This window comes from Hydractinia symbiolongicarpus, chromosome 9 (assembly GCF_029227915.1).
Source record: "Hydractinia symbiolongicarpus strain clone_291-10 chromosome 9, HSymV2.1, whole genome shotgun sequence".
In the NCBI taxonomy this organism is placed as follows: Eukaryota; Metazoa; Cnidaria; class Hydrozoa; order Anthoathecata; family Hydractiniidae; genus Hydractinia; species Hydractinia symbiolongicarpus.
This window is the reverse complement of record NC_079883.1, coordinates 20,725,947-20,753,890: the sequence shown is the minus strand read 5'-3', so window position 1 is coordinate 20,753,890 and position 27,944 is coordinate 20,725,947. Positions and strand designations below refer to the sequence as shown.

Genomic DNA, 27,944 nt, shown 5'->3' with positions numbered 1-27,944 from the left:
TTTAATATTTTTTTTTATTTTGGCGCACCATCTCCGCGAATGACAAACCTGATTGGTTGATAAAAATTTGGCGCGATGAAGCAAAAACAAGGCTGACGGAATTCGTAAGTATAATATTGAAAGTGGGGATTTTGTTGAAAATGGCGACTTTGGCGGTAATTTTTTTTTATATTTTTACTATTTGATAAGCCCATGAAAAACCCAATTAGACATAAGAACAATGGGAAAATATAGTTTGTTATAGGAGTCCTTATGACATTAACAGTGGATATACAAAAAAGCATTAACATTCTAGCTAGCTAGCGTATACTGTCCTAATTACGTGATTATCTAAACAAACAGCTCTTGAGACGATCTGGTAACGCTCCTCACCACAAAACTTATGGTCTTGACTATAGATAAGTTTCAATGTTTACGTTTTTACGGGATTCTTGTGCATGTTGAAGAAACTACATACAAGCTGTATTCTAATTTCAAGATCAAAAGATGCCTCTACTTAAAAATAAAGTTTAGAATGGACTGGTCCATGGCTCACCGCCTGTATTATTTTCCAGACAATTTGCGTAAGAGGTCTGGGTATTATAAACAACATGCGTCATGATGCAAGTTGTCTATAAGCTATAACTAAAAAAAACTTTATAAACATGCCAGTAAACAAGGTTAGCATTTGTGCTGGCAGTCAGGGAAAACAGCCAAATTAGGTTATGTAACCTAATTAAGCCATGCTGATAGCCTAATTAGGATATGAAATCATATTTTTAACTTTTGCAAAAAAAATACGCACATTCTCGTCCATATTACTTGTTGTTTTGATTCTTACCAATGCTGCGCCTAACTCATCAAAATTTCAACAAAAAATAACGACGGGTAGACAAAATATTTATTTCCTGCGAGAATGACCTAATTAGCTTAACTCAACTAACATACCTCTCCTCCTGACTTTTCAAATTCCAGTTCTGCAAAAAATACTAAACCAAAATCTTTTTTGTCCTGTTTGAATGATCTTAATAACTTTTACGAGACTGTACAAGAAAATATGGGTGTCAAGGGTGTCAATTGTAGGTACTATGATGCAGACGAATTTACATTATTAAAGTTAGACAACATGAAAGCTCCTTCTTTTTTTTGCATGAATATAGCATCTCTAAGTCTGCATTTTGATGAGATTTAAGCTCTTCTCCAAAACCTTGAATTTGCTTTCGATATCACTGATATAACTGAAACAAAATTTCATCCCAAGTAATGTTTTACTTTCAAATTATACAATTGGGCACACTCCATGTGATGGAGAAAAAGGGGGAGCATTACTTTATGTATCCAACAGTCTTAATTATACCACTCTTGTTAATCTAGATAAGCTTGCCTATAGGTCACTTGAAGTAGAATCTAAATTTGTTGAAGTCGTTCGCAAAAACCTAAAAAATGTTGTAGGTTGTATCTACAGACATCTAAAAATGCCTGTTGAGATCTTCAACAATAATATTTTAATATAATATAAAAATATGTTTTAATATAATATAAAATCTCTAACACTAATGGGTGACTTCCACATTGATATTATGCAAGTAAATACTAATACTCATGTAACAATTTTCAAGATCAAAAGATGCCTCTACTTAAAAATAAAGTTTAGAATGGACTGGTCCATGGCTCACCGCCTGTATTATTTTCCAGACAATTTGCGTAAGAGGTCTGGGTATTATAAACAACATGCGTCATGATGCAAGTTGTCTATAAGCTATAACTAAAAAAAACTTTATAAACATGCCAGTAAACAAGGTTAGCATTTGTGCTGGCAGTCAGGGAAAACAGCCAAATTAGGTTATGTAACCTAATTAAGCCATGCTGATAGCCTAATTAGGATATGAAATCATATTTTTAACTTTTGCAAAAAAAATACGCACATTCTCGTCCATATTACTTGTTGTTTTGATTCTTACCAATGCTGCGCCTAACTCATCAAAATTTCAACGAAAAATAACGACGGGTAGACAAAATATTTATTTCCTGCGAGAATGACCTAATTAGCTTAACTCAACTAACATACCTCTCCTCCTGACTTTTCAAATTCCAGTTCTGCAAAAAATACTAAACCAAAATCTTTTTTGTCCTGTTTGAATGATCTTAATAACTTTTACGAGACTGTACAAGAAAATATGGGTGTCAAGGGTGTCAATTGTAGGTACTATGATGCAGACGAATTTACATTATTAAAGTTAGACAACATGAAAGCTCCTTCTTTTTTTTGCATGAATATAGCATCTCTAAGTCTGCATTTTGATGAGATTTAAGCTCTTCTCCAAAACCTTGAATTTGCTTTCGATATCACTGATATAACTGAAACAAAATTTCATCCCAAGTAATGTTTTACTTTCAAATTATACAATTGGGCACACTCCATGTGATGGAGAAAAAGGGGGAGCATTACTTTATGTATCCAACAGTCTTAATTATACCACTCTTGTTAATCTAGATAAGCTTGCCTATAGGTCACTTGAAGTAGAATCTAAATTTGTTGAAGTCGTTCGCAAAAACCTAAAAAATGTTGTAGGTTGTATCTACAGACATCTAAAAATGCCTGTTGAGATCTTCAACAATAATATTTTAATATAATATAAAAATATGTTTTAATATAATATAAAATCTCTAACACTAATGGGTGACTTCCACATTGATATTATGCAAGTAAATACTAATACTCATGTAACAAATTTCTTAGATATTATTAATTCATTTGGACTTTTTCCTCATATCGTCTTGCCTACTCGAGTGACTGAGTCAAGTTAAACTATCATAGATAATATTTTCACTACCCTTGATGAATTGAACACTATTTCTGGTAATGTTATAACATGCATCTCTGACCACTTGCCTCAGTTCCTTATTATCAATGGAACTAAATGAAAAGTCTAAGCCACAAAAACTGAAAGTGGTCTAAATTTAACGAAACCAATTTCTTAAATGATGTCTCTGCATTAAATTGAGAAAATGTACTTTGTCCAGGTGATAAAGATGTAAACACATCTTTTAATAATTTCTTCAAAGCCATTGAGGACATTTTGGATATCCATGTTCCATATAAAACTATATCAACAAAATCAAAAACTAAACCACAAAATCCTTGGGTGACCAAAGGTATTCTAAAATCCATGAAAATCTGCTTATAAATCTTTTTTGTGTGCAAAATACTCTATCATTATGGGTAACATCCAAGAATGACATAAAAGTTATCGTCATAGGATTGTATCTTCGATCTTCGTGTCGAACCAGTAAGAAGAATTACTATTCTAATTATTTCAAAGAAACATCCGGAATATTGGTAACATTTGGAAAGGTATAAGGTCCTTAATCACTTCTAGTAGTCACAATGAATCTAATTTAATCTCACTAAACATTAATAAATCTATAAGCACAGATCCCCTAACTGTAGCCAATACTTGCAACAACTTTTTTTCTTCTGTGGCAACAAACCTTCGCAAGAAAATTCCACACACACCTAAAAACTTTAATCAGTTTCTAATAAACAGTGTACCCAACTCAATGTTCCTGTCACCCACCACTCCAGAGGCGATGTTGAAATATTTATCTACTATAAACTCTAAAAACTCCAGTGGTCCATCAAGTATTCCTTATAATATTTGGAGTCTTATTAAAAATGAAATTGCTTGTCCCTTATCTAAAATTATTAATCTCTCATTTACCTTAGGTGTTTTTCCAACTCAACTTACTCAAGTTACTAAAGTCATCCCTATTTAAAAGAAAGAATCTAAAACTTGACTGCACAAACTATAGACCAATCTCATTGTTATCAAATATTGACAAACTTTTTGAGAAACTGATTCATGATAGACTTTAAGCTCCTTAACAAAAACAAGGTCCTATACTCACAACATTTTGGTGCCAGAAAAATTCATTCCACTTCACAAACCTTATTTAACATGATTTAAAAAAATTGCAGACAACCTAGACAAAGGTAACTATTTTTGTGGAATTTTTGTACATCTCCAAAAAGCTTTTGATACTGTTCACCATAAAATCTTATTGAAAAAACTGTTTCATTATGGCGTTAAAGGTAATGTCCTTAATTTATTAAAATCCTATCTTTCTAACTGTGATCAGTTTGTCTCCATTAAAGGTATTTTCTCAAATAAGGTATTTATGAAGCATGGTGTTCCTCAAGACTCTGTACTTGGCCCACTTTTTTTCCTGCTCTATAATAATGACTTACATGAAGCAATAAAATTTTCCTTAGCAGCCCTTAAAATTAGTGTCATCATTCGCCGTAATTGACTACGTAAAAATGAAGATACCGTAGTTGCGTTGGCAAAAAAATGCTGACGTAATTTTGTTGTGAAATTTTTAAATAACAATAATTTTGGTTTTGTTTAAACTACTCTCACTCCTTGTGACTACAAAATAATTACATTCGATTTTCAGTAAGTTAGGCCATTATCACTAACTAAAATCATTCAGGCTGCAGAAATACTGTGGTGTCATTTAATTTTTAATAATAATCGAAAAAATTGTATATCGTATTAAAAAAAAGTCCAGAAGTTCTTTCTCCCACATGACACGGCAGGCAATAAGTTTGTAAGAAGAGATGTTCTGCGAAGACTCTTGTCAATTGGGTCTCTTGTACAGTTTTGCTTCATGTTAAACTGTGCCGGTGACAAGCACTTTTAAAGCATGTCACTGGCGACTTCTGCAATATACAACCTAATGATGCCTTAACCTAAGGAGTTCATCTTGAGACATAAAAAGCCAGTTGGCAGTGAATTATTAACTTAACAAAGTTCACCATCTGGAAGGTATGTCACTTGTACTCCATTCCCATTTATCATCGTCTTAGGAGATCAATGCATCAAATTTATGAGAGGTCTAGCCCTAATAAAAAAGGGAATGACGAAAGTTATTGCAAGCTGAAAAATTTGACTACAAAAAAATATTGCCGACGCAAATCAGTTGAAATGTATCTCACATTGGCAGTTTTATTGCCAATGTAAAAAATTCTAATTTTAAGGACTGCCTAGTTCATCACTTTGCTGACAATACAAGTTTGCTGCATTTTAATCCTTCATTGAAATTCCTTTTCAAAAAAATCAATGTTGATCTTAGATTCCTCTGGCGCTGGCTCAGTGCTAACAAAATATCTAGTAAATGCTAGTAAAACGGAACATATACTCTTTAGACATCTTTCTAAAGCTATTAACTGTGAAGTTAAGCTTTCTATTGGTGGTCAAAAGGTTTTTCCTAGTGAAACTATAAAATATCTTGGTGTACTGCTTGAGATCCCAGATTAATTCAGTTGCAACCAAACTGAAAAAGGTTAATGGAATCATTGCAAAAATAAGACATAATGTGCTGATAGATGTTCTTCTGTCAGTTTTTAATGCTCTTTTCCATTCAAATCTAAATTATTTCCCCCAAGTCTGGTATTAGTCCATAAGTTTGCATGTGAACTGAATCACTGTCCTTTAAAATTCTGCATTACATCTTATGAACTTCGCCAACCATGGAACAAGTGCAAACCAGTATTTAAAGATTAGGCATCCTTAAATTCCAGCTACTGTAAAACTACAAAATTTATTATTTATTTATAATTTATTTCACAACATCTACCTGTTTCTCTGATTCAATTAACTTCTCTCACTCTCATAATACTCGTGCTAACAGCCTTGGCCTTATAAATTTGCTTGATGTTCGTACTTGTGCATTTGGTTTAAAATCCATTAGACATCAAAGTGTCCTATCATGGTTTAGTTTTCAGAATGCCTTACTTGAAATAAGACTTTTGGATCTCCCCTTGCATAGACTTAGTACAAGTTTCACTGTCGGTGAAAATGGTAATATGGTACATCAAGAACGTGAGGCTCAGGATATCATGTCATAGCCAGCCATTGTCAGTGAAAAGAGAAAAGTTACAGAGAAAGGTGAAATCACCTAAGAATAAGGAATAAGACATTCACATAATTTGTCGGTAAATGCTAGCTAGCTAGAGATGAAGAAAATAGATGGGATCATTCAGCAAAGACCAACCAGTTTAATTTGCTTACTCGTTGTTTTATAGACAACTTTCATTTTGAAAACAACGGGTATGTGCACATTTTTGTGTATGTGAAAAAAGTAGCACTCACACAGAGTAAAATAACTGTTAATGATGATAAGGATTTTTGGGTGGCATATGATCCAAGAGGAACTGGAATTAATTTTAAACTATATTCTTCTAATTCTTTTTAAAAAATTTTACTAATTATAGTGAATATTTTTTTTGGATGGATTTCTTTGATTACTGTGGTATGTTGTTTATAATTTCCATCTACAGAAATGCTTTTCGCATGTGCAAAAAAACCACTACTTTTGTTTTGTGAAAAGGTGAAAATAACTAACGTCATCTTATGCATAGGTAACTAGGGACCACCTTTGACCAAAGTGGAACCAATTTTGTTAAACCACACATTTTAAAACAGACAGGTTGATTATGTCATCAAAAACCATCTCTTAAACTGTTTATCAAAAGCACTTATATATAGGATATATACATTTTCTTGATCAGCATTTCGTGCTATGCATTAGATGATGACATGCCAATATTTACAAACAGTTAAACAGATACCAACAGTTATTACACCCTACTGACCATCATTTCGCATGTTTGAACAATTTTTTGAAACTGTGAGAAGGAATAAATCATGCATGTGATTGATCCATTTTTTTTTTGTTTTGTTTTGTTTTTGTTTTGTTTGTTTTTTTTGTTTTTTTTTTGCAAATTGTATTAATACACTACAAACTTTATTCTTTTCGTCTATTCTTTTTTTAAGGAAATCGACATGAATACCACTCCACTCGATGAAGTAACCAAGCCAAAAAAAAATAACAAAAGGCTTTCTGTTGAAAGAATTTATCAGAAAAAAACACAATTAGAACATATTATACACCGCCCAGACTCATATATTGGATCTCCTGAACCATGTAGCCAAAGCATGTGGGTTTGGGATAAAGAAAAACAAGTGATCGTTTCCAGGAATATCACCTACACACCAGGCTTCTACAAAATCTTTGATGAAGTTATTGGTATGTATTCTGCATCTCTGCCTGAAGCTATTATAGATTCTATTAGATTCTAACAATTGATATCCATAGTTAAAATAAAACAATTCAATATTTGCATCTGACCAGCTGTGTAATTCAGGGTTTTTTGAATGATTTGTTTTAATGATTTTTTTTCTTGTGAAGAATAAAACAGTGCTTACAGTCAAACTATTAAAGACAGTGACTCAGGCAAGAAGAAAAAAAGTGAACATAATTCTTGTATAATAACTAAAAGCCATTAGCAAGTGCTTAAAAAATAGTGATGCGACTGCTTTAACGAAGAACAAATAGAAAAACCTACATATTGTTTTCAAAACATTCTTACGTATCATGAAAACAACATGCCAGAAGGTTTTTTTAAATTTTTGCATTTTATTATGTCCAAATTTTGTTCCTAAAAAGTCATAATAACATTAACAGTTGCCGCCATTATCAAACAAAAGCCAATTTGTTTTGTACATATTTTGTTGATTTGTGACATCACACAACAATGGATGCGGATTCAGTCACTTCTTTGTCTTCTCAGAGTTATTTAAATTTTTCGCAAGGTTTGAGTAATAAAGAAACCAGTTAAATTCTAGCAGAAAAACATCCTCATAGAAAAAATAGTTTTAAGTATTTTGACAGAATTTAAAAACAGTGTTAAACAATAAATAAAAATTTTTAGACTGTTTTTGTTTTGCTTTGCTTTCACAAAATTACTTCCAGTGTACTTCATTAAGCATAATCATTGAACTATTGTTTTCAAAACTAGCAGATTATAGCACCAACAATAATTTCCTTATTAATTCATATAATCGGTAATACAAACAGACGGTAGAACAGATGGCAGGTATGAGCATCGTCAAACCGTTATCCAGCTATCACATCACAAGGTAGATAACACTAGGTTGAGGATGGCTAGTGTAAATGTTGGTACTCTGAGAGGTAGAACAGGTGAAGTAGTTGAAATGTTACAACGTAGTTCTGTTGATATGTGTTGTGTTCAGGAAGTCAGCTGGTGAGGAGCTTCAGTAAGATTTGTGGAAGGTATAAGGAGGGCAAGGTATAAGTTTTTTGGATTGGTAATAGTGATGGATATGAAGAAGTTGGTATATTCGTTGCAGAGAAGTGGGTAGAAAAAGTAATAGATGTTATGCGTGTTAATAGTCGTATTATAGTGATAAAGTTTTTGATCGGTAATAGGATTGGTCACAATGGTCATGTTGGGAAGTTATCCGAAGGTTATAGAGGTGTGCATGAAGGCTATGAATTTGGGAGCAGAAATAAGGAAGGGGAGAAATTGCTTGAGTTTGGAATGGCAACGGGCATGGTGGTTCACAACACATCATTCAGTAAGAGACAGAGTAGGCTGATAACATATGAGTCAGGTGGTTGTGAGACACAAATAGATTACTTCCTGGTTAAAAAGTCAGACAAGAAAGTGGTAAAGGACCGTGGGAAGAGTGTGTTTCCCAGCATAGGTTGCTGGTTTGTGATATTATCTTAAAGAGTGTTAAAGAAGCCAAAGGAAAGTACAGGCCCCACCGTAAAGTCTGGAAGCTGAAGGAAGAGATTGTAGCAAGACAATTTATTGCAAAACTTCAGCAGTTAGCCCGCAATGGTCAATGTGATGGTGACAATGTTGAAAGTACTTGGACTACTTTAAAGAATTGTCTTCTAGAAGCTTCTGATGATACCTGTGGGTGGACGAAAGGACCAGCTAAACATAGACCAACCTGGTGGTGGAATAATGAGATTGACCAGTGTATAAAGAAAAAGAGGAAACTTTGGAAAGAGCGGAAGTCAGGTGGTAGTAAAAATATTTACTTAGAAGCTAAGTGTCGTGCTCGTACAGCAGTGTATAAGGCAAAATCAGAAGCAGAGAGAAACAGATTTGCAGATGTGTTAAGAAGGGAAGACTAGCGCAATGAGGTACTCAGGATAGCAAAGCAAATGAAGAAGACTAATCAAGATGTTGTAGGTGAGAAGTGTATACGTAATGATGGTGTTTTGGCTAGCACAGAGGAGGAAAAAAGGGTAACTTGGAAGATTTATTATCAGAGGTTGCTTAACACTGAGTTTGGTTGAGATGAGGATAATTTGTCTGATGATGATGTTGTAGAAGGGCCAGCTATGCAGATCAAGAATGGGTAGTGGAGGCTATTAGGAAATTGAAGATTGGCAAGGCTGCAGGAGTATCAGGTATTGTTGCAGAGATGGTAAAAGCATCTGGATATGTTGGAGCTGAGCTTATTACAAGTCTTGCTAATCAGATTATAAAGGATGGTGCTATTCCGAGTGAGTGGCAGTTGAGTGTAATAGTGAATTGTTTCAAGGGCAAGGGTGATGCATTAGAAAGGGGTAACTATAGAGGTTTAAAATTGGTTGATCAAGTAATTAAAGTTATTGAAAGAGTGATTGATAAGTTACAATTTGGTTTTGTTCCAGGGCGTAGCACTACAGATGCAATATTTTTACTCAGACAGCTTCAGGAAAAGTATTTGGAAAAGAGAAAGAATCTCTATTTTGCCTTTGTAGATTTAGAGAAAGCTTTTGATAGAGTGCCACGTAAAGTTATTTGGTGGGCTATGAGAAAATTAGGTGTGGATAAGTGGCTAGTTATGATGGTACAGTCTATGAACAGCAATGCTAGAAGTCGTGTCAGGATTAACGATTCCCTTAGTGATGAATTTAGTGTAAATATTGGTGTATATCAGGGTTCTGTACTTGTCCTTTGTTGTTTGTTCTAGTCTTAGAAGTGCTGTCGATGGAGTTCAGAACAGGTTGTCCATGGGAGTTGTTGTATGCAGATGATTTGGTTCTCATAGCAGAGTCGATGGAAGAATTAGTTGAAAAGTTTGAGAAGTGGAAGAAAGGACTAGAAGAGAAAGGGATAAGGGTGAACACAGCAAAGTCTGAAGTCATGATTAGTAGCATTGCAGCCAAGTGTGACCTGGTAGTTAGAAAGTGGCCTTGTGGAGTTTGCAGGAAATGGGTTGGTAGTAACTTTTTTTGTCAGACTTGCAAGCATTGGGTACATAAGAAGTGCAGTAGTATTGTTGGAAGGTTAAGAGCTGACATTCAGTTTGTATGCAAGCGTTGCAAAGGTGAAATTATAGAGAATGAAGTATTTCCAGCTTCAATGATGTACAACAGTGGCTCGTTAGAGATAGTTGAGAACTTCTGTTACTTGGTGATATATTGGACAGTGAAGAGGGTGTTGAAAGAAGTGTTACTTGCAGGATAGGTTCTGCTTGGGAAAAGTTCAGAGAGTTGTTGACTAGCAGAGTCTTGTCAATTGAGTTAAAAGGTGGTTGTATGAGGCCTGTGTAAGAAGTGTTATGTTGTACGGTAGTGAGACATGGGCAGTGAAGCAGGAAGATCTTGACCGTTCAGAAAGGAATGATATGAGAATGGTTAGGTGGATGTGTAACGCCAGTCTGAGAGACAGAAAGTTCAGATGAGTTAAGAAGCAGGCTAATTATCCTTAGAATTAAAGATGTTATCCACATATGAAGATTGTATTGGCTGGGGCACTTGGAATGAATGGAGGAGGATAATTTGGTAAGAAAGTGTAGAGACTTAATAGTTCCTGGGGCAAAGCCCAGAGGCAGACTGAGAAAGACTTGGCAGGAGGTTATAAGGACAGACTTAATACAGAGGAAGTTGAGTTTAGATCTAACACAGTCTAGGTCAGATTGGAAGAGGGTCATTAATATACTCTGTCCAACCCATGCTAGCATGGAAAACGGACGTTAAGCCGAGAATGATGATGATGAAATGATACATTTTTTAACTAATAAACTTGTGTCCAAAATTTCATTTATGACAGTGAAACATTATTTTATTCTGCGAAAGATATTTGTTTCAAAACATGATAAATAAAATTACTTTTACACAATCATAAGACACAGTTTATTCTGTTTAGCGTTCCCTCACTTTGTTCATTTAGAATGCATTTGTTGACATCCTCGCAGAATTATGTCACACAAGTTAGTAATTTACCAAGCAGAAAGGCCTCATAGACACTATCATGGCAGCAACTGTAGTACTACTTTGACCTTAAATATCTTGAGAACCAAAACTCACAATATAAAAAAATTAACACAGTTTATATTCACTTTATAATAAACATTTTGAGCAGAAGTTGTTGTCAACCGTTACTTCTCCTTCAAATGGTAGTGTTTGTGTATTAAATATTGCCTGGTGACATCAATTATGGCTGCAGTAGAATGATGGCTGTCTTAGAGGTGGCTTGCAAGGCAAGTTTGATTAACACTTATGGAGCAATTTATTAAGAATTAATGATCCAGTTTTCATAAACTCTTATCGAACATATTTGGATGGTTTGTGTGTTTTTAAGGAGAATGTAAGCTTGTTGCTTGAAACAAAATAAACAAACTTTTTTATTATTCTGGTAAACTTCAGACGTTATGAGTCCAAAGAGCTCAAAGGGCTAAGAAAGGCTTTTAATAAATAGTTGTTGTGGCTGTATTTTCTTTTATCACACATTGGCCAGAGATCAAAATTCTTTTATTTTGGTTTTGAAGCTTGCGCATTGAAAAATTGAAAAAAATGCACCATTGTGAAGTTTTATTTTATTTCAATTTTTTTTTTTTTTTTTAAGTTGTGAAAAACTATGTAACAATTTATATCACATTTTAGTGAATGCTGCTGATAATAAACAAAGAGATTCCAGGATGAATAGCATTAAAATTACTATTGATCAGTAAGTTTTGTTTCTCTCTCCCTACTTCTACTGTTATAAAATAGGAAAGAAAAAATTTTTTTTCTCAAGACAAATTTATTTAGTACTTTATTCAGGTAAATGTCAACCCTCTGAATTAGCCAGAATGTTCAAAATTTTGCTGTCGTGAAAGATTTTAACAATGGCAAAACAAACTAATTAATTTTATTGCGGAGACTGGACATGCCCTTAGCTCGTTTCAAACTTTCGTCAGACAAAACGTTTGATAGATTTCCGTCTTGGTCGGACACCCTCATTTTCAGGTCTCAAAAATATTGAATAGTCCTGGTCCTTTTAATCAAGCCTATCATAGCCAACCTGATCATCCTAGCTAATTCAGTGACTCCTGACTTAGTTAAAAGAACTACAAGACATGAATCTCTTTTGCCTGGCCCCTTTGTCATTGGTAACCAGGTCTTCACAAGAAATCCAGCCATGCAGTTCTTAAATAATGCGAAGCTGAACGCCGACGGAGCATGGATGAAGCAAGTCCGCAAAACTGCACCTACAGGCGGAAAAGACAATTTATCATGGATTTAATTGTAGATAATTTTTTCATTTGACAAAACAATTGGAAACCATAGCATGTCCAAATTTAATGGATTTTTTTTCTTTATGCTGGAAGTGTTATTCAAACAATTTTAAAAACGAAACCAACATGCGGTAAAATTTTTTTTTCTGTATTATGAAAATTACAGTATAGTCATGCATGTAGAAAAGGAAGTTAAGATTAAGAGAGTCGCTATACGTAGACGCTCGATCATCGTGTTTGGGATTCACAATGTAAAACGTCCCCCACTTTTCTACCGCACAATGAATGTGCAACATCGCACGCGTTACTTGATTCAAATATTTCTGAAAAAGACTGATGCGTGGTATGATCTAACAAAGACTTGTTTGACGAAATAAATAAGATTACAAGATAACAAGATTAGTAAGTTGGAAAGAATACTTTATTATTGTGCAGTCTATAAACCACTACGGCAAAATTTTGTCGTTGTGGAGGTCGACCACGACGGCATTCGCGACGGCAAAAGCTAAACGCCGTTGTGGATTCAGAGAGCTGTAAATGTTCATAGTGGCCTTTCAAAGGTGGGGCTTATTTGCCAAGAATAAGTTTGAGGGTGCAGATTTTTTCAAGGGTAATTTGAAATGCGGTCGCTAAATGCTGAACAAAATATTAATTAAATGTGGCCTAGGGTTTGGGAATTATTGGGAAATAAGTATTGGGAATATTGGGAAATAAGTCAAGTATTTAGGATAGTTAATGGTATTTTCTGTGTGGGAATGTGAATGTTTTTGTGGGACATATCATTTTAAAATAGTACAAATGTTAAGGATGTTTTGATTAAGAGAACCTCATAGAGCAATATAGATTGATATTGACACACTAACGTTAACCCATCCCATTGCCAGACTAGTCTTGAAAATTGCTACGGCAACCTGATCCTGGACAGGTTCTGAAAATTTACTAGGACCGCCTTGAATGGCACTTGTGCCTGCCCTGTGGCGTTAAAACTAACAAGATCAATGTTTTTTACACTGGAATAATTTTTCTCTCATTTTTACCTGATCTGACAGTTTTTGTTTTGTTTACCATAAATTATGCAAATTTCATTACCAAAATAACTCCCCCGTTATTGATAGGCCTGCACTATACTAGTTAGTCCAGAGACAACCTTTTTTGAATCAATTTTGTATCAAGCATTGTCAGATGACCATCTGGCAGTCTTCTGACAATGGTTGGTATAAACCATCGTATAAATTGAGTTGGTATAAAATTCTCGTTTCAGAGAGAAAAATATAATCAGTGTTTGGAACAATGGCAAAGGAATTCCAATTGAGATGCACAAAGAAGAAAAGTGTTACGTACCGACTTTGATATTTGGTCACTTGCTTACCTCCAGTAATTATGATGATTCTGAAAAGAAAGTTGTTGGTGGCAGAAATGGATTTGGTGCAAAACTATGCAATATATTTAGCACAAAATTTACTGTTGAAACTGCCAACGGAGGAAAGAAATTTAAACAGGTTTGAGTATTTAACAAGTTTCATATGTGTAAACAAAATATTTTGTCTGTTGTAAGAGAAAGGATTTCTACTGTGCATAAGGTCTGTTTGCTTGTTTTTTAAAAATTGTTTTGCTACTTCCTGAGAGATTCTCATTAGAAATTCCTAATGACATATTCACTTTTTGTTAAAAGTTAATGTAGCCCCAGATATTGTTTTTTAATTATTTGTTTTTCTACCACCTTGATGGCCCCTTCGACCTTCTTTGTTAAAAATTTCAAACTCGCTCCAGTCATTTTCCATGGCACGTGACCCTATTGATCGCACCGCTCAGATTAATGACTTTCATCTGCGGGAATTAATGACTTTATAGCCAAAACAATTTGATGAAGTTAAAATCAATCTGTGTACGAATGATTTGCAACACTTGGTAAAATTATTTTGACAGTTTTGATATATACAATCTTGTTTTAGGCGTTTTAAATATTTTACTAAGGTAAGTAGTACTTTAATATTGTTGAAAAATTGTGTTTTTTAAACAAGTACCTGACCCGAAGTATGCCAAGGATGATCAAATTTTAATTTGTAACTGTTGTTTTTTTTAATGCGTGAGTAAAAAAGAATTAAAAAAACACTCTCCACTGGCCTCTTCCTTTTTCTATATAAATATTTTTTTCTTTTTCTTTTTGTCAGACATGGACCAAAAACATGACAAAACCTGGAGAGTTCAAAATTGTTGATTATTCTGGCACTGATTTCACTTGCATTACATTTTCACCAGATCTGGAAAAATTTAAAATGCAAAGTTTGGATGATGACTCAGTTGCTTTGCTAATGAGACGTGCATATGACATGGCTGGTGTGTGTAGAGGTGTACATGTAACTCTTAATGGGGAAAAGATAAAGGTAAAATATCATGGGTAGTGATTTTACTTTGTTGGGTAGCTCGTTTTGTGTCAATTAGACAGTTTCGATGTTTGTTGCATTTTTCAATACTTGATCTATAGTTTCGTAACGTGTGCAAGAAGGTAATTGCATGGGTTATATTTGTCACTGGTAAAGTTACTTTTCCTCAACAAAGTATTTCTCTATCACTCATTTTACTGTAAGGAAATACTCTAATCAATACTATTCTTGTAATCAATATCATTTATCTTACAAAGTACAACTTGATATGTTTTCAGATTAAAACGTTTAAAGAATATGTCGAACTGTATTTAAAAGGTGCCGCATTGAAAAAAAACTCAGATGAAGAGATTCCACGAGTTGTACATGAAATTGTTAATCCACGTTGGGAGATCTGTGTTACTGTTAGTGACAGTGGATTTCAACAAGCCAGCTTTGTTAACAGTATTGCTACCACAAAGGTAAAAAGAAAATGTGCAAACATTTTCTATCATGGTTTTAACACAATGCCTAATCTTTATATTTTTAATGGAAACCTAGCATAACTATGGATTATTGGTTTTTATGGGTGAGACAGGGGGTTTTAAATCTACTTTTCATGTTGACTTTTTTGTAACTATTTGGACAATTCTTTGGACAATAAAACATATTTTTAACTTGATATTTCACTTATTTATTTCTGTTTTTAATGTAACCCTAAATTCCACATTTATGTAGTGTAAATCTATTAACTTAGGGAGGAACACATATCAATTATCTGTTGGACCAGATGTGTGAAAAATTGATTGCTACTGTGAAGAAAAAGACAGGAAAGGGTGGCTTGGAAATTAAGCCTTTTCAGATCAAATCTCATTTATGGGTGTTTGCAAATACTCTTATTGAAAATCCTACTTTTGATTCTCAAACAAAAGAAAATATGACATTGCGTAAGGAAAGGTTTGGTTCAAAATGTGAATTATCACCAAAATATATTAAGCAGGTTGGCTGATAAATTTTTTTATATTTAATATTTTAGTGTTGTATTGAACTTTAAATTCTTAACCTGTTGTTATATATTCTTTAAGGTTCAAGATTGTGGTGTTCTAGACAACATTATGTCATGGGTGAAATTTAAAACTGAAGCACAACTAAACAAAAAGACTTATGCAACAAAACATAGCAGATTAAGAGGGATTCCAAAACTTGATGATGCAAACAATGCTGGCACAAAAAATTCACGTGATTGTACTTTGATTGTAACTGAAGGAGACTCAGCCAAGGCTTTAGCAATGGCAGGTCTCGGTGTTGTTGGACGAGATAAATATGGTGTTTTCCCGTTGCGTGGTAAACTTTTGAATGTTCGGGATGCAACCCACAAATCGGTATGTATCTATAGAAAGTGCCCACAATTTTATTAACGACATATAGTCATTAAAACAAAGAAAGTGATGGATATGAATATATTTGTGTGCTTTTTTTAAAAAAAATACTGAGAGTTAAATTTTTTAGTTCAATTGTATTGTTTAGTTCAATTTATTTCTTCCTGTTTGGAAACTCCTTTGAGCAAATAAAATACATCGTCTTTTATGGAGTATGGATTTGTTTTTTAGAACCTATATAGAGGTAAATTCAGATGACTTTGATAGCAATCTGATCTTGTTATTTTATATGTCTAAATCTTTAAAACTCTTCTCAGCTTAATATATGACAGCCTTTTAGTTTGGTTCTTGTATTCTGTATGCCTTTAGATTATGGATAATGCTGAGATTGGAAATTTACTTAAAATTATTGGATTGCAATTTGGAAAAAAATATGAAACTGAAAGTGACATGAAATCTTTAAGATATGGCCATTTAATGATAATGGCGGATCAAGATGTTGACGGATCGCATATTAAAGGACTTGTAATTAATTTTATACATGCCAATTGGCCAAGCTTACTGAAGTTACCGTTTTTGGAGGAGTTTATTACACCTATTGTTAAGGTATCAAAAATATTTCTTATCTAATCAAAATATTACGAAATAGCCAGCCCTCCTAGAATGCCCTAGATTTATTTATTTATTTATTTATTTTTTACTTTGGGTTTACCCTTCCAATTTTTTTTTGTCATGGATTTTGAAGCATTTTGTTTAAGAGGTGAAAATTTGGTGACTTTTTATTTTTTTTAGTTAACTTCAGTAAATGTTCCACAATTTTTGCCTTATTTTAAGGTTATGAAATATGTGATGATGCCATCTTAGACAAAATAAGGCATCCATTTTTTTTTTATTTCAGTCCTAAAATCGTTTGAGATGAGTTTTGTCCCTTTTTTCAGATCATTCAAGACTTGTACTAAAATTCAGCATGTCAATATACAAAGTATTTATATTGTATGTCAGTTTTAAATGTGCTTTAAGTCGCAACTTTTTTTCTTTTTCCTAGAAATTCAAATTTTTTCAGACCTAGATTTTATGCGTTGATTTATACACCTATTATTTTTTTTTATCATCTAATGTCTTTTTTAGGTGACAAAAGGAAGTCAGTCTATATCCTTGTTTAGTATTCCAGAATTTGAAGAATGGAAATCGAATACACCTAACTTTAAATCATGGCGTATAAAGTACTACAAAGGTTTGGGAACTTCAACCAGCAAAGAAGGAAAGGAGTATTTTTCCAACATGCAAAGGCATCGAATTGTATTTGAATATGATGGTCCATCAAACGATCAAGCATTGGTTATGGTAAATACATATTTTCGTACCTGTTAGCCAATGCCGATTAAAATGTGTGATAAAACAGAAACATAAAGTTTGGTTTCCATCTAGCGCTAATGAGCAGTCATTAGCGAGAGAATGATAAGCGGCAAATTTTTCTTTAGTAGAATCTAATAAAAAATTATCCGCTTGCTAGCGGTAACTTTTTTGCGAGCGATACCTAGCCTACCTAAATATTCAATTTTCTTCAGTCTTTTTCATATTCATTTCAAGTCTTTTTTTTTCGAAAGTGAACAATATTTTTATATATATTTCATATCTTAAATAGAGAAGTTTTATTGTAATAAAGTGTTTTTTGTGAAAAAATAAGAAGACAAGCTCTCAGTATACAAGAAAACGAAGTGTAAGTGCTTATCTTGCGCATATAGGCTCACGCAACCTTGTTGTTGTTTTTTCAATCAAAGGCGTCACCACTGTGAGCAAATGTTCAAAACAGTTTGGATTCATACTCATGTACCTGTATAATGAAAAGAAGTCATCAATTAAAACCTTCCACTTTTTTTTCTCTAACATATACTTTTTACCTGTAAAAATATTCTTTATCGCCGAGCTGTAGTTCCCTGACAAGATTATTGAAAACTCACTGCTCATCTCTTTTTGTAAATACCACAAGCCCAAAAACGATGTTTTCTCTTTTTCTTTTTCTCTTTATCAAAAATAAAAATCTTCTTCCTATGAATCCATGCTTTCAACTGAATCTTCAAAAATTTGAAGTTAAATAAACATAAGATTAACAATAATTACCGTTAGCTATAACTACGTGGAAACATAAAAAGTTACTGCTAGTTACTGTTCAAAAAAAGTTACTGCTTGTTAGCGCTACTTACCGCTATTTAGCGCTGGGTGGAAACCAAGCTTAACATAAGCTCCACTAAACTGAAAAACACTTGTAAATAAGGATTATTTATTAATGAGATAAAAATGTTTCACGGTTATAACGAGAAGTGGCAACATGGAAAGAAAGCAGCAGTTAAAATTTGCTTGTTGCACTCCACAACTTGTCTCATTGCAGCGCATGAAATTATGCTAACAGCAACATAAATTTGTGTAGTTTAAGATTTTAGATCTAACCAAATAACCTATGTTTAAATTGTAAAATTTGATAAATATAAAATCTGTGCATCTAATAAAGAAATAGCATGAACATTGCAATTTTAGGCTTTCAGCAAGAAGTGTATAAATGACCGAAAAAACTGGCTAAATAACAACATGGAGGAAAGGCGTTTGCGAAAGGAGGCTGGCCTTCCAGAGGCTTACTTGTATGATAAGGGCACTCATTCTGTGACGTATCGAGATTTTGTAAATAAAGAATTGGTGTTGTTTTCAAATTACGATAATGAAAGGTCCATTCCATCATTAGTGGATGGTAGGTGTACCTGTGCTAACGATAACTGTGAAATTTAGACATTGTGGACAAATAATTTTGGTAATTTAAAATACTTTTTCATTAGGTTTGAAGCCTGGCCAACGAAAAGTTTTATACACATGTATGAAGAGGAATGATAAGCATGAAGTGAAAGTGGCGCAGCTGGCTGGTTCAATTGCTGAGCTTTCTGCATACCATCATGGTGAGGTAATGTTGCTTCAAATGTAACTTTTGGTTGTTGAGAATGTTTGAAAATCTTAAGAAAGTATGAATGTTTATTCTGTGTTGTCTATTTTGCTACTACTGATTTTATTTTAGATGAGTTTAATGGGAACAATTATAAATTTGGCGCAAAATTTTGTGGGTAGTAACAATCTAAACATATTAGTTCCACATGGACAGTTTGGTACAAGAAACCTGGGAGGCAAAGATAGTGCTTCTCCTCGTTATATTTGTACAATGATGAGTTCCTTGACAAGACTGTTATTTCCAGTCCCTGACGACAACGTCTTAACATTTCTGTATGAAGATAATTTAAAAATCGAACCTGAATGGTATTGTCCTATTATCCCAATGTGTTTGGTAAATGGTGCAGATGGTATTGGCACAGGTTACGCCACAAAAATACCCAATTTTGATGTGCGTGAAATTGTTGAAAATGTGAAAAGGATGATTGCTGGAGAAGAGCCACAAGAAATGGTACCTGATTTGCGGTTTTGTCAGCATTCTCTTAATATTTTATTTTTCAGCAGTCTTTCACTGTTTTTTCTTCAGAAGTTTTCCCTACTGTCCTAAATTTTGAACTAATTTGTTAGAAAGTTTGCTATTTTTGTCCAGTTAATTTTGAGTGCTTAATTTTTAAAGTCGAAGTATTTTGCCAGTGCATGATTGTGCTCAGTAACCCTCACTTTCTATATTATGAAATGTTTTTCAGATTCCTTCATACAAAAACTTTCTTGGAGAAATAAATTCCTCAGAGCCTGGTAAATACACCTGTTCTGGTAGCATTAATGTGATTGATGAAACTACAATCGAAATAACTGAATTACCTATCAAAACGTGGACACAGTCGTATAAAGAGCAGGTTATGGATGTTTACTTGTATGGAAATGAAAAGATTAAATCTTGTATCACGTGAGTTGTTGATGATTTAAATTTAATGGTATAATTACCAAGCTGTCGTTTTAATGTTGAACTAAACAAGTAGATGTTAAATTCTATCCAGTCCTTAATTTAAGCACTCTACAAATTAGCACTCTTGTTGATAAGTACCCCTTACGAATATCTTAAAATTGCATAGGATGCTTATTTTGTCATTATGTTCGCTATATGATCCAGTCAGTATGTTTTCATTATCTTATTCATAAGAGAACAGAATCTTTCGAAATGCTCAATGTTTTAGTGTTGTGATCGGTTATATCATTCATTAATAAAAAATTATGCTGTCTTTTCGTGATTTATCTTTACTGTGTACTTATTTTAGTGATTACAAAGAATATCATACCGATACTACTGTTAAATTCGTTGTCACAATGACAGAAGAACAACTTTCACAAGCTGAACGTGAAGGTCTTCACAAAAAATTTAAACTAGAATCATCTTTGCATACCACATCCATGGTAAACTATTTCTATAATAAATTTCTCGGTTTGATATCAGAATCTGAGGCCCAAGTCATAGGTAGTGTTGACTGCTAAGTAGCAAAATATTTGATTGAATTCTACAATCCTGGCCAAAATTGGTTGAGAAAAGGCCCAACACATGTGGATTTATTATCTTTTTTTGTTTCTGTGGTCCCATATGTAGAGATTCTCTGTTTTGTTGACATAAACTAGGCGTGCAGGTTTTCACTTATATAATACTAGCTAGTTTCCAGTCCCCCTCTCCCCCATTTCAATGTTGAAGTCATTGTCACAGTTTAAAAAATGCAGCTGGTCACTCAACCCACAGCCAGCCATTGGCTTCAACATTGAAATGCGGGGAGAGGGGGGGGGGATTGCATCTTTGTTTATCTTATATTGCATTGGAAATTTTATCAACAATTTTGGCCAGGATTGTAGATATAATATAAGCTTTTAACATTTTTGTTCTAATAAAAATCTAAATAATCTAATAAAATCCAATGAAAACAAAAGACTAAGTTTTATTAGAATATCGTGCAAAATAGTTGGACAAGTAAAGAGAATGTCAGAAACTAAAGATTTGAGTGGGCACCCTGGTGTTTTGTTAACTAAAAATATCTCAGTACTAGTCGTTAACCCAAGGGACAATTCTAAGGGTTTCTTTCTTCATTTATATATCGCAATTCGTGTATTCGTAGCAGAACTTTTTTTTATGCAAAAAGAGACAATGCGGATATTATTTTTATAGAGCGATTACCCGTATTGTGTCTCTGTGCGAGAAAACACAAAATAGAAAATGCAATATATTTTTATCCACTTTGTTATTAAATTTCAGTGACGGTTGCAGAAGACCTGCAGACACGCAGATTCTTCTGGGGTCTAACAATCTCTATATTAATAGCTGTATTTTGTCTTCTGGCCCAACCGGGTGATGCTAAATTACGCACGAAATCTTTAAACTACAAATCACATGCGTTATATTTTTTATCAACTTTTTTACGAGAGGCTAATTCCCGTGGATTTTTTACTGACTGACGACTAGTCTCCTAAATAATAGCCATATTTTGTGTCTGCTGAATATAGTAGCTTGTATTCTGTGATCTTTAAGCAATTTTTTTAATTGGTATTGTTCACTTCATGCTAACAGACAGACAAGAATGCACGAAATAGCGATGTGGAAAATAAGTGCGCCAGGCGAAACTATGGCGATCCGCAGATTCTTTCACAGACTAACGACAACTATAATGTGCCTCATTGTCTGTCCAAGTTGACGCCTTGCCCTCTTAGCTTCTATACTATGTTACTTACTTCTTATATAACAAAAACGTGTGCTACATTTTTATCTTAGATCCTGTTTGATGAGTACGGGTGTTTAAAGAAATACGATAGCCCTATTGATATTTTAAAGGCGTATTATAAAGTCCGTTTAACTAAATACCAAGAAAGAAAGGAGTTCTTGTTGGGAATGCTGGAAGCAGAATGTGCAAAGTTAGAAAACCAAGCACGATTCATTTTGGAAAAGATAGATGGAAAAGTTGTTATAGGTAAAATTCCTTTTGTGTGGTAATATCGAGTAGCAGGGTTTGTAACATCTGAGAAATGGGGGAAAACACTATATCTGAGAAATGGGGGAAAACACTATATCTGCAGTCTGGGATGTCAGACAAAAAAATCACACAAATATAATAACTATAATTTTTAGTAATCACTGGTCCATAAGGCCCATGGAAAAATTAACTAGGCAGCGAAAAATGGAAAAAAGGACTGTCACTTGAATTCTAATGACGTCAATACACAAAAAAAGTTACCCGTTGCCTCTATTGCAGAGCTTGAAAGGCTGAACAATATAATGTGTGGGTTCAAATGTTTTCGACAAACGCCTAAGGGGATATTAGGGTTTTGAATTTTGCTGACAACAGAAAGACCCGTCAAATTACCAAATTTTTATCGTATAATTCTTGAAACGCTGATTAAGAAAATTTATAAGATCATGTACTTTTGTCACCAGTTACAGAGATGTTAGGGTTCAAAGGTTTTTTGATGACGTCATCAACTCGTGTATTCTAAAAGGGTTTGGGGACCCAGGTTTGGCGAACTTACCCAATTTAGTCCAAGGTTATCTCTAGTTACTCACACGGTGAAAAATGACTGATGTGATCAACTTGTTTTTAAGTTATTTGGCCTCAAAGTTGTAACAGCATTGCAATGGCTTCATTGATTTAAATTAAGGTATTGACGTCGATTAATATTATTTGAGTCATAACTTTTTCGGTGACATCAACACACTTAGTCTATTAGTATAAGGTGACTAGTAGATAAGACCAGTGGAGAAATTCACTTAGGCAGAAGGGCAATGGGAAAGATCTGTTATATAAATTTTAATGACGTTAGCAAATATTTCAGTATATTGCATACTGTCCTTTACCAAAACAAAAATAATCTGAAAATGTAAAAAAAAGAACTTTTGCAATTCCTAATTTAACAAAACTGTTCTTTAAGTCTGTCAAATGTCAAATCGGATTAAACCCTACCCACAAAACCTTACACAAATTATAAAACAACAGCTTCAAAGGTGTAAAATGTAGATGATGGAAAGTTACAACATCGACAATAATAACACTGATAGTTGCAACACCGACTACAACACCGATAATAACAACGTCAGAAATAGCGCATCTCAAATGTGTAAAACTTGCGAATTATGTTAAAAAAACCTATAGTGTTTTAATGTGCAAGAGTAAGCACAAATCAACAAAAATAAATTCTTTCGCTTTTTAAATATTGTCTTTTCCCTAAAAGATCATAAAAAAATATATAAGAAAGCTCCAGCGAGCATAAAAATTAAACGTCTAAAAAATTCCTATGAATTCTAACCTACTTCAAACTCTCGCTTTCAACGTCCACTTTAATAGCTTCTAACTTTACTTTTGTATTTCTACTTTTAACCTTTTTATCTTATTAACTCAATTTTACTTCTACGCTTCGACTTTCTTTGCTTTCACTTTTGCGTTTTTTTCATGACGTAGTAATCGTTACATTTGATTAACGTTCAAAATAAAGACGTTATTATATTAGCAAATCAAGTACCGTTATTTTGATTACGTGATGTAAACAAAGTAAACCCGCGGTGTTTTTTCTGGCAAATTGAACATACATTTTTCGGGGACTTTAGGGGAAAATGAAGATAACCTAATGTTCGGCGATAATTTTTTAAGTACATTAATTTTCTCGTGCTTCAAGTAACAATTTTACGGAAAGTTAAAATTTATTTATTTTACTAAGGTGCTACTTATATAAATTATAAATGTGGGAAATAGTAATACCGATCGATAAAATTAGTACTGATGCAATTCAATGGTCAAGAATGAAAAAAACCCAACACGGCTTAAAACTTCACTCACCAAATGAAACCCACGCCAAATTGTTCCTCTTTTAGGTATATGCATTCTTAAAAATATCCTACCCGTTCTAAAACTTTGAAGATTTGTTATAAGTTGCTTCGACATTTAGAAAACCGTAGCAAGCGTGACGTTGTGACGACATTAGTTGAGAGAGGTTTCCGATCGGATCCGGTTAAGGCTTGGAAAACTCAAATCAATCGGAACGAAATGAACGACGATGAAAGTGATGCACCGGCTACTGATATTGCCAGTTCAACGTCCACGTCAAGTGGTGGCCCAGATTTTGCTTATTTACTGTCCATGGCTATTATGAGTCTGTCAAAAGAGAAGAAAGAGGAGCTATTGCGACAAAGAGATCTAAAGGTAACAACGACATTGTGATTTGTGTTTTTTATATGCTGTATTGTTTATATCGCTTTAAAAACCTAATGTTACGTATCTCCGATGGCCCCGTCCCCCAAATTTTCCTTATTTGGCCATTTCCTTAGCACCTTCGTTTGCAATATCTGCGATTACGAAGTTAACATTCATATTCCGTGGACAAAAATATCGCGTGCTTTTAGTTTGAACTTGTGTTTTATCGGTTATCGTGCATTTAGAAAGAAGAATTAGAAATGTTGCGACAGAAAACACCGAGTGACCTGTGGATGGATGATTTGAATGTTTTTACGGAAGAACTCGAAGTATGTTGAGATTACACATAGAATTGGATAATGTTTTTAGTTTAAATTTGTAATTTCTTTTTTTTACTTATTCAATTAGGATACTTCAGACAATCAAAAAACTTTTACTTATTAAATGATCTTTCTTCAAAGCAGAACTACTTTGTTAACACGTAAAATGTCAAACTCTTTTTTTATTATTCCATCGTGTTTTAGAGAGTGGAAGAACAAGAAAGAGCGGACGAAAAATTGTCAGCAGAATTATCAAAAAAAGGCCATTCCTCCAAATCTGCTCGTGGAAAAACCTCCAAACCCAAAAAAGCAGTTGCAAGCAAGGATATCAAGAAAGCGTTCGAGAAGAAGAAAACTGAATCATCCAAGGAAACTGTTAAGAAAGTGAAGGAGGCGTTTGACTTTGAAAGTGACACAAAGAGCGATACAGCAAGTGTGGCGAGTGTTGAAAGTGGAAGTCAAGAAGTCGAGGTTCTGTCGTTAGCTGATCGACTAAAAAAAAGTATGGTGTTTTCTTCATCTTGTGTCTTAATAGCGTTATGTGACGTTAACAACGCAAAATAAGTCTGATACACTTGATATCCGTGAAGTTGATATTCAATGTTGTTTTTCTTAGATCTTGGTGGAGGTAAAAAGAAGCAGAGTACTTTAAGTTTTGACAAACCGAAAAAGAAAAAGCCAGCAAAAGTGGAATTGTCTGATAGCGAGGATGAAATCGAGGCTTTTAGCGACGACGATGTTGAAAATTTACCGAAAAGGGAAACCCGCAAAAGAAACGAAAAAAAGGTGTTTGTTATAAGAAGTTTTATAAATATTTTTGTCAATGTTAAACCTACTTTTTAATTGTTTTGAGATGGTTATTTTGAAACTAAACAGGTGGGGAAGAAGTGCTATAGGGTTGGCAACATTTCTAGAACCTTTTGGAAATGTCAAAATTACTATTCTAGAAATACATCGAAAGCAGTGATGAGGACGAAAGTAAACATGACGAAGATGATGATGGCGAAGATGACAGTTTTAATCCCGAAAATGATAGTGACAATGACAGCGATTTTACTACAAGTAAATCCACCAAACGTCCATTGGTTGAGAGTGAGGACTCCGACAATTCGGATGTGGCGGCAACACGTGCTTTAATAGAAAAGCTGTCGCCCATGAAAAAGAAGCAAGCTACTGAAGCTAGCACCAAACTTCCTAAACAAGCGCCGAAGAAAAAATTATTGAGTGATGAACACGCTACCGGCTCTTCAGATGAACCTATCACTCTAAAGGACTCTCCAGTGAAGGACACCAAAAAAGCTACTAAGGGAAAAGGAAAGGGGAAAGCTGCAGCTGCTAAAACGAAAAAAGAAGACCCAAAACAGGCTAAGATAAATTTTGGGAAAGGGAAATCAGACGAGGAAAAAAAAAAGGTGAAATACTTATATCTACATAAAGAACATTCCATAATAAAGTACCACAGTAAATCATCATTTCATTAAAATATAACATTTAATTTTAGTCTCCTGTAAAGCCTTCAAAATCTGTCGCCAAGAGACCATTGTCGGTCAGTGATGATGATTCAGACGAGGACGTAAAAGTAACAAAACCAAAAGCGAAGAAGGCGCCATCCAAATCAAAGGTATGATGCAAGATATGCTTTTGTTGTGACCCAAAAACTTTTGTGTTCACTTTAAGATGGCTATAAAAGTTTCTTTTTTTTTTCATGAAATTCAGGCCGCAGCTAAACCTAAAAAAGCACGCAAGAAATTTATGGGTAACGATGATGATGACGATGATGAATCATTCACAGCTGATCCACATGAATCCAACTTAGTTGACGCCCCTAAACCACGTCCACGCACCGGCGGAAGAAATGCTGCGAAGAAAACTTATAAATTCAGTTCCGATGAAGACGACGATGATGACGATGACTTTTGTTTGTAAATTGACAGCCGGTCATTAAGATATCCTTTTCAAATTTGAGCACGGTTATGATACCCATATATTATATATGGTTATGAACATTTCACTTATACTGTTTTAAAAAAAATTGCTTTTAGCCTAAAAATATTTTACAATATTGTAAATAGCATTTTAAAAACTGTAGATATTTCAATATCCAAGGGAAAGGGAAAAATGTTTGAAGGTTTCAGTGGTTGTAACTGTCTTTGTTGTAAAAAAAACTTAAAGAGTTGTTTCGTGAAAATGTTAACATTTTTTATATTGATGGTCATCTGTATCATAGGCCTGTTATTCTGTGTGTACTAACCTTTCGAAACTATTCTATGCTGTTTGTAGGTGCTTTAATTTTTATGTCCAATACTTTTATCTTTTTCAAGTCTTGTTGCACTGTATATATATCACCATTATTGAAAAACATGTATGCAACTTTTTTTTGTTTTTTCTTTAGCCGTATGCTTACGGGCGCCACCACACTGGCTAAAAATGATCGTTTTTTTAGAAATCGTTTTTCTTGCAACGGCTATCTGCCTAAGGGGACATCCATTGAGGATGTCCGCATAGTTTTATCGACCCCTCCCATGTTCTTAACAGACCCCTCCACTTGTCCATGCGGACACAAATTGTGATATTGTAGGTAAAAGCAGAAAAATTCCACTAAGAATTTTTTATTCAAAAAGCTCATCTAAATGGATGACAAAACTTCTTGTATAGTGCTCTATTCTCTCTAAAAAGATAAGTAAACAAGATAGCTGCACAGTTATGAAGCTGTGGAACCAATGTTAAAACGGAGCTGGGTTTTTTTTTTGTTACTGAGGATACACAAAGCCCATTTCTAATCATCAACGTATTGCACACAAATAAAAACTCAAGCCTCGCTTGCCTAGCATTTGCAACAGGTAATGCTAGACTAATTACTAAAAATTGCTTTTATTACTTTTCAGAAACGCAAGGCTGAAATATAATGAATTACAAAAGTTACATCATTTTTTTAAGTTTATAAGGTTTCTAATAAAAGTTAAAAGTTGTACCAGTAAAAGCATGTTTGAATAACACAATATCCCTGCATAAGAGCTAGTTTATGTCAATAAAATATGTACAGCATCAAGAAAACACTTTAAAGCATGCAAGATAAGAAACTCATTAAAGCAACAAAAGGTTGACTTTGCAATTTAGGTAGCAGAACTAATGCTTAGTGCTTGTTTTACAGAGGAAAAATTAAACAGGGTGGCTAAATTGTAGAACCCTCCTGTTTAGTCACTGAGCAGTGAGCTTAATAATAATATGCATATTTTATTTAAACTGATAGCCGAATTGTTATTTTGTGCCAAGGACGCCTGAAAAAGGATGACAGGGAGATATACCATGGGCGAAAATCTAAAGATATCTGCGATAGTCAACCGTTGTTTTATGGGTTGAAGGCTAGTCCAATAGAACACCCTTTGAAATTTCTACAAATCTGAGCAATTTC

The 27,944-nt window shown here is 33.9% G+C and overlaps 1 protein-coding gene across 1 annotated transcript; it reads left to right on the top strand.

Moving 5' to 3' along the window:
* Positions 1-47: 47 nt before the first annotated feature.
* On the top strand, positions 48-26,978 carry LOC130657245 (DNA topoisomerase 2-alpha-like). Its single transcript, XM_057460222.1, has 23 exons — positions 48-155; positions 6,819-7,071; positions 11,737-11,800; positions 13,612-13,849; positions 14,522-14,734; positions 15,013-15,195; positions 15,471-15,713; positions 15,799-16,095; positions 16,462-16,698; positions 17,221-17,436; positions 18,628-18,835; positions 18,921-19,042; positions 19,154-19,534; positions 19,770-19,969; positions 20,319-20,454; positions 21,806-22,001; positions 23,968-24,221; positions 24,458-24,541; positions 24,737-25,034; positions 25,149-25,318; positions 25,480-25,944; positions 26,034-26,153; positions 26,249-26,978. The coding sequence occupies exons 1-23, from the start codon at positions 141-143 to the stop codon at positions 26,456-26,458; spliced, it is 4,803 nt and encodes a 1,600-aa protein (XP_057316205.1). The 5' UTR covers positions 48-140; the 3' UTR covers positions 26,459-26,978.
* The last annotated feature ends 966 nt before the right edge of the window (positions 26,979-27,944 follow it).

What these genes read in the sequence shown, in the direction of transcription:
- LOC130657245 (XM_057460222.1), top strand. An exon ending in TTATTACACCTATTGTTAAG is followed by an intron (nt 16,699 to 17,220) that starts GTATCAAAAATA and finishes TGTCTTTTTTAG; the next exon opens with GTGACAAAAGGAAGTCAGTC. An exon ending in ACGATCAAGCATTGGTTATG is followed by an intron (nt 17,437 to 18,627) that starts GTAAATACATAT and finishes TTGCAATTTTAG; the next exon opens with GCTTTCAGCAAGAAGTGTAT.